At 41.0% G+C, this 10,000-nt stretch overlaps 1 protein-coding gene across 1 annotated transcript in view; it reads left to right on the forward strand.

Moving 5' to 3' along the window:
- Nucleotides 1-5,673: 5,673 nt before the first annotated feature.
- LOC119568034 (zwei Ig domain protein zig-8-like) overlaps nucleotides 5,674-10,000 on the forward strand; it is a 34,341-nt gene continuing 30,014 nt past the window's right edge. Inside the window, exon 1 of the mRNA XM_037916422.1 lies at nucleotides 5,674-5,874. Within this exon, the coding sequence (XP_037772350.1) occupies nucleotides 5,788-5,874 (87 nt within the window). The 5' untranslated portion in view covers nucleotides 5,674-5,787. The remainder of the gene's footprint in view (nucleotides 5,875-10,000) is intronic.

A 10,000-nucleotide genomic window follows, 5' to 3' on the forward strand; every position in this document is an offset into this window, starting at 1 on the left:
ATAATGATAAAACTAATGATAATAATGATAATGATAATAATAATAATAATAATGATAATAATAATAATAATAATAATAATAATAATAATAATAATAATAATAATAATAACAATTTTAATAAGTAATGATAAAAATAATGATAATGATATTGATGATAAGAAGCATGATGATAATAACAATAACAATAATAATAATGAATACGTAAGTCAAAGATGAAATGCAAAATATGATTACAGAAGTACAGAAGAGAATATTGACAAATAAAGAGAGACGTGAAAATACAAAATAGCATATACAGAAAACACAAAAGAACAAGAATAGCTTTCACAGAAATAAAGAAACTACATCGAAAAATATAAAACGGATATAGAATATTACTTAAAACATATACACAATATCTTTGTTCCGCTCCTTTGACTGAAGTTGCAAAGAATTCAGTAACTTTTCAGAACTCACCTTCATTACAAGTCGGTGTTCCTGTAATCCCGAGGAGAACTGTGCCTTGGGAAAGCTTGTGGTGCCTTTGGGATAAGCAGTATGAGCTTCTGTGTTCAGCTTCTGTGTTGAGGGGATGCAAGCTGGTTATAATGGCAAGGAAGGTCACGTTAGGTGTGTATTGGTGTCTCTGTGTATGTGTGTTGTTTGTTTCTCCTTCTGTCTATCTGCCTGCCTGTCTATTCATCTATCTCTCTGTCTGTCTGTCTGTCTGTCTGTCCTTCTCTCTCTCTCTCTCTCTCTCTCTCTCTCTCTCTCTCTCTCTCTCTCTCTTCTCTCCTCTCTCTCTCTCTCTCTCTCTTCTCTCTCTCTCTCTCTCTCTCTCTCTCTCTCTCTCTCTCCTCTCTCTCTCTCTCTCTCTCCCCCCTCCTCCTCTCCTCCCGTCCTCCTCTTCCTTTTCTCTCTCTCCTCACTCCTCTCCTTGTCCCTTTTCCTCGCCCCTTCCTCTCCCTCGCTATCATTTCCTCTCTTTCGCTCACCATTCTCCTTTTCCTCCTCTCTTTTCTTCTCTCTCTTTTCTCTTTATCTGTTTCTTTCATCTTCTCTCTCTCTCTCTCTCTTTCTCCTCTCTCTCTCTTTTTCTTCTCTTCTCTCTCTCCTCTCTCTCTCTCCTCCTTCCTCTCTCTCTCTCTCTCTCTCTTCTTCTTCTACCTATTATCATCTATTTCTTTCCCTCTTCTCTTCCCCCCTCAATTTCTCTCTCTCTCTCTCTCCTTCTCTCCTCTCTCCTCCTCTCTCTTTATAATATATAATTATATAAATATATATTATATACATATATATTATATATATATATATAAAATATATATATATATAATTTTATATAATTTTAAAATATATAATAAATACATACATATATATATCCCTCTTTCCCTATCTCCCTATATTTTATCCTTCACGAAAAAAATAAATAAAATCATGAAGCTAATGACCAGAATAGCTTTAGACAAAGCAAAATCATCGACCACTGACTTTGTGTTTCGCAAATTCTTGATAGAGTTGTTTTGATATGAAAGACGAAAGAAAAAGAAAACAGAAAAGACATATAGAAAGAAAAAGGATTTCCGGGAATTAAGTTCAAGCAGAATATAATTTCCCTTGGGTCGCTTAGAAAAATATAATTATCATTAGAGCTTCGTTGGAAAAATACATAGCTCAAGGTGTATACAGAAAACGGCGTATTCTGTTGAAGGAGAGACTCCGTCAAAAAATATTATATTATTTTGTTATCAAGTAAGTGAATTTGCAGATGTTGATGTTAGAATTAAAGGGAGGTGGAGATTAATTAGTCGAAGTGGAACAAACAAAACACAATAAAATGAATGAGGAAAAAAATGAAGGCAACGTTTAAAGAAAAAAAGAAAGAAAATGGGAAGTAAAACAAAAAAGAGATTATATATTTATAATATATTATATATAAAATATATAATATATTTTATATATATGTACATTTTATATATATATATATATATATATATATATATATATATATATATATATATATATATAAAGCAATTGAGAGATTAGATGTACCTAAAATACAAATGTAAAGATGAACAGGCAGAAATAAATAAACAAAAATTAACTGAAAGGATGCACAGAGAACAGAAAAGAGAAGCAAACAGAAGGGAATAGAAAGAAAACAAAGAAAAACAAACGAAAATAAAAGAATAAAGAAGAACAAAAGCACAAAGGGAGGAAAAGAGGTAAGAGAAAGGAATAAAAGAACAGAAATGAAACAAATAGAGATGTCTGCACGAGCCACAAAGGAGCAGCGTGCAGCCTCCTCCGGCGCTCCGGGGAGAGTGAAAGTCATCGGCAAATTCATCGCTTTTGGATCAAGCCAGAAACGTGACGTCATCAACCGCCACACACGAAGGCCTGGCTGAAATCGGGTCGTGGTTGAGGAGGAGGAGGAGGAGGAGGAGGAGAAGGAGGAGAAGGAGGAGAAGGAGGAGAAGGAGGAGAAGGAGGAGAAGGAGGAGAAGGAGGAGGAGGAGGAGGAGGAGGAGGACGAGGAGGAGGAGGAAGGAGGAGGAGGGAGAGAAGGAGAGGTAGGAGAAGGAGGAGGAGAGGAGGAGGGAGGAGGAGGAGGAGAGGAGGGGGAGGAGGATAGGGAGGAGGAGGGAGGAGGAGAGGGGAGGAGGAGGAGGAAGGAGGAAGTAGGAGGAGGAGGAGAAGGAGGAGGAGGAGGAGGAGGAGAGGAGAAGGAGGAGAGAGAGGAGGAGGAGAGAAGAGGAGGAGGAGGAGGAGGAGGGAGAGGAGGGGAGGAGGAAGAGGAGGAGAAGGAGGAGGAGAAGGAGGAGGAGGAGGAGAAGGAGAAGGAGGAGGAAGAAGAGTTGGAGTGAGAAGAAAGAAGGAGAGGTGGAATGAGAGGAAGGAAGAGCAGGGAGAAAGAGAACGAAGAGGACGAGGAAAAGGAAGAAAGAGAAGGAAGGAGAAGAGAGAGAAAGAGAAGAAGGAGGAAGCGGAAGAAAACGTAAAAATCCTTTAGAGGCAATTGGATGGGAGAGGAAAAGCAAAGTAGGAGAAGAAAAAGCAGAAGTAACAGAGGAAGAAGTAGTGAAGGAAAGAAAGAAAAAAGAGAGGAAGCGAGGTTGAAAGAAGAGAGAAGAAGAAGACGAAGAAGAAAAAAAAAAAAGATCAGGCTATTCGAAGGGAAAGGAAAGATGAAGAAGATTACGAAAGAAAATTGTGAAGCTTTGCAGCGATTTTGAAGTTTGGCCCAAAAGAATATCCGCGACTAAAACGACAGGTACAAAAACAAAATGAAGAACGAAAAAAAAAATACATTAGTAGTGCTTGAAGAATTCGGCCTTTTGAGCGAAATTCTCCTTTGCGCTCGGACTCCCTCGACTTTCCACCTTCGAGAATATTCTTCAATTGACTTTTTTATGCTTTCTTTCTTTTCGGTGAAAAGGAAGAAAGCTGAAAAATGACTTTTTGGATCCAGAAAAGGAGAGTCTCTGCTGATTATAGGATTTTTTTTTTCCCTTTTCGTTTTTTTTTCCTCTCTCTCTTTCTCTCTCTCTTCTCTCTCTCTCTCTCTCTCTCTCTCTCTCTCTCTCTCTCTCTTTCTTTTTCGTGTGAGCTTCGCGTAAGTTATCGGAAGAAACTGATGTTGGAATTTCTCTCTGGTCGTGATGGAAGGATCATGAGTCTTTTCACTGCCTTAAGTGGGTTCGGTAAAAAGATTTAAAAACTTTTTTGTTTTCCATCTGCCGACCACCGGGCTATCTGTTGTCTATGTGTATATGTATTTATCTATCTTTATGTCTGTAAATACGACATACATACACACAAACAAAAAACAATTAAGCAATCACACACGCACACACACAAAAACGCACACACACACACACACACACACACACACACACACACACACACACACACACACACACACACACACACACACACACACACACACACACACAAATATATATATATATATATAATATATATATATATATATATATATATATATATATATATATAATATATAATATATATATATGTATATATTATATATATATATAATATATATATATACATATTTATATCTATATATCTATCTATATATATGTATATATGTATATATATATGTATATATATATATATCACTATAAACACACAGCATGGGAGGCTGCCATCCCTTACAAGGCTTGATGAAATTCTCTCTCTTTCTCACTTAATCACCCATTTACTATCTCTCTCACTCTCACTCTCTCTTTCTCTTTCTATTTCTCTTTCTTTCTCTCTCTCTCTCTTCTATATCTCTCTCTCTCTCTACTCTACTATATATATATATATATAAATAATAGTATAATATATATATATATATATATACACATATAAACCTATCTGTATCTTTCTATCTCTATCTATATATGTCTATCTAACTATCCATCAATCTGTCTATTTACCTATCTTCGTCTCTCCCCTTCTCTTCTTCCCTCCTTCCCTCCTTTCCCCTCCTCCCCCTCCCTCTCTCGTCCTCTCAACCATTCATATCACAAGTGTATCAATATCTTCCCTATCCATCTTCCCTTGCTTCCTTCCCTGTCTCCCATCGCAGCTTCCCAGTGCCTAGTTATCCCGCAATCGCCCCATATTATCAGCTCAAGAATGTTTCTACGATAAGACATAAAACAGGCTGGCGGATGGCCAAGGACTAGCGTCATCTCAGAGCGACGTCTTCACTCCAGGGGGAAGTAAAGAGGACATGTCAGAAGTGATTGAGGTGACTTTGGAGATGGCGGCCGGAGGGAGAGCTGTGGTCGGGGCTTATCCAGGGACGCTAATATTGCCACGACGGCCATTGTAATTAAGCAGATGGGGGTCATTAGGATGCTAGGGTTTCTTGTCCGTCCATCGCGGGAGAGATGAGTTTCCTAATTGTCTCCATCTTGTCACAGCTTGGACGTGTCTTAAAGGGAGAGGGAGTGGAGGTCCTCGCCCCCTTTTCCCCCTACCCCATGGAAATAGAAATAAAATTTAGGATTATTCCCTTTTTTCTTCCTTTCTTTTCCTTCGTTCTCCGTTTTTGTCATTAAATTTCTTCTCCTTCGTTTCTTCTTTTCTTCTGATTTTCTATGTTAGTTACAATCTTTTCCTTGATATTCCTTCTTCCTTTTTCTCCTCCCTTTTATCGATGTTCCTTCTTCTACAGTTTCTCCATTGTCGAATGTTCATGTAAGTTGCTAGTGAGAGAAGTAATGGCCAAAGTCTTAACTTATATAGGAAAGTGTTTCGACTCTCGCCAACTTGTCCTCGCGTCTGCATAAGTGGCGATTTGTGTCTAACTGTCTGCTGCTGTTCTGTGTGGTTGTGGATTTATGGCTGCATCCGTTCCGGAGGTCTACCTTTAGAGAAACTCGCATGGCAGTGAAAATAATATAAATATCAATGCTTTATGTATTTTCTGTATTTATATGTTTTTATCATACCTGCTGCCTTAAAATGTCAAAAGAAATGTATATTACAGACAAAAGTAATAGTGATGATGATGATGATGGTGACAATAAGAATGATAGTAATAAGGAAAATGATAATAGTAATGAAGATGACGACTGATGATGATGATAATAATAATGATAACCAATAAACAACAAATAAATTTAAAAAATACAAATTAATACATAAAGAGACAAACAAACATTAAAGAAAACGAAAAAGAAAAAAGATTTTGCAACACCTATCTGACCTTCTTCCCTCCCGCACTCACCCGCCGCCTTCTCCCCCGCAGGTCCTAACGACAACTACCCCGAACTGACAGCTGTGCCATACTTCATGTCTCCGGGCTCAAGAAATATCACAGTGGCGGTGGGACAGACGGCGTATCTGCACTGCCGGGTGGCGCAGCTTATCGATACTGCGGTTCGTGGATCGCATTTTGCTTTTTTTGTGTGTGTGTGTGAGTTTGTGTGTGTTTGTGTGTGTGAGGTGGATGAGTGGATGGGGAGGGTGGGGGTTGAGTGAGCAGGTGAGCGGGTGGGTGGGTGGATTAATGGATGGATGGGTGTGTAAGGTGGGTGGATGGATGGATGGGAGGGTGGGTTGATGGATGGATGGATGGATGGGTTTGGGTTGAGAGACAGACAGAAGAGATAGACAAATAGATATAAATGTATAGATAGAAAAATAGATATAGATATAGATAGATAAGTAGTTAGATAAATGAATAAATAAAAAAATATCTATAGATAGAGATAGACAGTAAGATAGATGACTAGATATATAGATAGACAGACAGGCAGATAGACAGATAAATTCAGATAGATAAATAGAAAGAAAAACAAACAGGCAGATTGATAGATGGATAAACTGGCAGACATCTAGACAGATATATGTAAAGATAGATGTGTGTGTGTGTGTGTGTGTGTGTGTGTGTGTGTGTGTGTGTGTGTGTGTGTGTGTGTGTGTGTGTGTGTGTGTGTGTGTGTGTGTGTTGTGTGTGTGTGTGTGTGTGTGTGTGTGTGTGTGTGTGTGTGTGTGTGTGTGTGTGTGTGTGTGTGTGTGTGAGTGTGTGTGTGTGTGAAGACAATACCTGGAGTAATTCAGTTACATTTTAAATATAGTTTGATCTGTTGACCTAATGCCAGGAATTTCAAAGGGAGACGAAAAATTAATCAGAGGAAGCAAACACAACAGGCAAGAGCACACAGAAGATAGTTGCAATCTCTTGGATAAATAAGAAAATATGAAAGTATTCGCACGAATCTTAATCTGATTCACGATATTTCTCTCCTTTTTTTTTCTTTTGTTTTCTCTTTCTTTTTTTCATTCTCTTTCTCTTTCAATTTCTTTTTTATCTGTCTCTTTTGTCTGTCTCTGTCTCTCTCTCTGTCTCTCTCTCTCTCTCTCTCTCTCTCTCTCTCTCTCTCTTCTCTCTATATATATATATATATATATATATATATATATATATATATATATATATATATATATATATATATATATATATATATCTCGCTCTCTCTTCTGTATCTCACAGCTCTCTTCGCTCTCGCTCTCACTCTCTCTCTCTCTCTCTCTCTCTCTCTCTCTCTCTCTCTCTCTCTCTCTCTCTCTCTCTCTCTCTCTCTTTCTTTCTTTCTTTCTTTTTTTTTCTCTCACACACTCTCACGCTCTCACTCTACTCTCACGTAGCCGTTCATTCTCCTTTCCCTCCCTCCCCTTCCCCTCTCCTTTCTTTCCTTCCCTTCCCTTCTTCCCCGTTCTCTCTCCTCTCCTCTCTCTCCCCTTTCCCTCTCCTTCCGCTTCCTCCCCCTACTCTTCCCTTACTCTTCCTCCTTTCCTCTCCTCTTTCCCTTCCCTAAACTTTCTCTCAATTTTCCCCTCCCACCCTTTCCCTCTTCTTGCCCTTCCTCTCCTTCCTCTTTCCTTTCCGTTTTTCCCCTTTCCTCTCTCCTTTCCTTTCCCTCCTTTCCTCTCCTCGCCCCTTCCCCTTCCTCCCCCCATTCCCTATTTTATTTTCGGGGCAAAAGGGAAGGCTGATTGCCCTGATTTCGACCCTGATCCGGGGCGCGACGTGAGAATTCTTCGACTGCGTCCGAGATTGAATATGTTAATGCGCGAGCGGCGGGCAGGCGGGGGAGCTCATTACGAATATCTGGCTTTCGCGCCGCGACCTGCCCGCGCCCCTCCTCTCGCGCTGTGACCTGCCCGCGCCCCTCCTCTCGCGCCGCGACCTGCCCGCGCCCCTCCTCTCGCGCCGCGACCTGCCCGCGCCCCTCCTCTCGCGCCGCGACCTGCCCGCGCCCCTCCTCTCGCGCCGCGACCTGCCCGCGCCCCTCCCGCGCCCCTCCTCTCGCGCCGTGACCTGCCCGCGCCCCTCCTCTCGCGCCGCGACCTGCCCGCGCCCCTCCTCTCGCGCCGTGACCTGCCCGCGCCCTCCCTCTCGCACCGTGACCTGCCCGCGCCCCTCCTCTCGCGCTCGCGACCTGCCCGCGCCCCTCCTCTCGCGCCGCTCCTCCCGCGCCGCGACCTGCCCGCGCCCCTCCTCTCGCGCCGCGAGAGGAGGGACACACACAGACAGACATACACATACACACACACACACACACACACACACACACACACACACACACACACACACACACACACACACACACACACACACACGCACGCACGCACGCACACACCACACACACACACACACGAATCACAGCCGACCCGCGTGACTGCACTTCTTAATGACGTAACTAAAGTTGCTATTATAACTTGACGCTGTGGTCATTATACCCGCTTGAATTGCAACATCTGTGGGACGACTTTCCTCACTTGGTCCTCCCCTCGAACCCCTTATCCTCACTCTCCCCTCACTTCAAAAAAAAAAAAGTCTGACTTTTATACTTACACTTTCAAACTTATCCTCTTCCAGTCCCCACTTATTGTATACTTGTGTTTTTTTTTTCTTTCTTTTCTTTTCTTTGCATTTGGGAGTTCATTTTCCCTTCACTTTTTGAAGTGTTATCCTGATACTTAAGGAATCGCGTTTTTCCCCTTGTTTATATTTTTTTATAATGATAGCGAGGATGCTGACCACAATAATGTTAAATATGTTTGTAAAGATAGTGTTGATAACGATGATAGTGACTCTACAGTGAAATTAAGGGTGAAAATGTAATCAGAAGGTAATAATGAAGATGATGATCGTGATGGAAATGTCAAGCATAATATTAAAGATAAAAAAACGAAACAAAAGGAAATAAACAGAAGGAAATAAAAAACAGCGGCCCAATACAGCATGGTTTACGGACCAATTGTCTTGCCTGATCAAAATTCAGTCGCGATTCGGGGAACAGAAGTTCTATCTGCTCTAGTGAACACGAAAAGAAAAAAGAAAATATAAGAAAGGGTAAAAGTAGCTTCACAAAAATTGTTCTTAAAGTTCAGAGGCTCTTGATGTTCAGTCGATAACACAGTGGACACACAGTGAACATTTGTACCCAATGAACCTAATTTGCGTTACATATGAACTGCGAATGAGTTTGAAATCACGCTGACGCAGTTACTTTGTGGGGTAACTCTTTCAAAAAACGAAGTTAGTGTTGTTTAAATGCGCTGTAGGGTGGTAGGCAACAGAGGCGTGAGAAATGAAAATTGTGACGCTATTGTAAAATGGGAATGGAACTGATTGCCCTCATCGGTTATCTGAGCGAGGGAGACGGGGCGGGTGTGTGTGTGTGTGTGTGTGTGTGTGTGTGTGTGTGTGTGTGTGTGTGTGTGTGTGTGTGTGTGTGTGTGTGTGTGTGTGTGTGTGTGTGTGTGTGTGTGTGTGTGTGTGTGTGTGTGTGTTTGTGTTTATATTTGTGTTTATGTTTGTGTGTGAGGGCATCTACAAATACAAGTTCAAATACAAGTCCAAATAGCTATGCAACAGTGATTCAGGTTCGCTTACAGCTGTGCCTAGAAGTATCGGAAAAAATAAGTCCTTTTTCGAAATTTGCACGAGTCTAAAGTGACAAGCATAAATGAAATTACAGACAAGACGTTCAATTCCCAGAGAGAAAAAACATGTTTCCATCAAATAAGTAAGTCATTACCTATTTTCGAAAATATTTACGTGATTAGAGGAAATGGAAGGTAGGGGAGGATTGAAAGGCAACAAATAGAAGAAAATGGTTTGCACATGCACGCACGCGCGCGCGCAGAGAGAGAGAGAGAGAGAGAGAGAGAGAGAGAGAGAGAGAGAGAGAGAGAGAGAGAGAGAGAGAGAGAGAGAGACAGAGAGAGAGAGAGAGAGAGAGAGGGGGGGGGGGAGAAAGGGACAGGGCGATTAACATAAACCATGAATATGATATTGCTATTATTATTATATCCATTAATATTATTTTGATATGCATAAGTATGTCATTCTCTTCTCTCCATTCTCATATTCTACGCAGCGCACTCATTTGTCTGATTTAAACTGCCTCACATGCAATTATATTTGCCATATGCATATCGCACTGCATGCATATATACATACAATATACGTTTATTCCGTCCTTGCTCGAGC

This window comes from Penaeus monodon, chromosome 43 (assembly GCF_015228065.2).
Source record: "Penaeus monodon isolate SGIC_2016 chromosome 43, NSTDA_Pmon_1, whole genome shotgun sequence".
NCBI classification, from domain to species: domain Eukaryota; kingdom Metazoa; phylum Arthropoda; class Malacostraca; order Decapoda; family Penaeidae; genus Penaeus; species Penaeus monodon.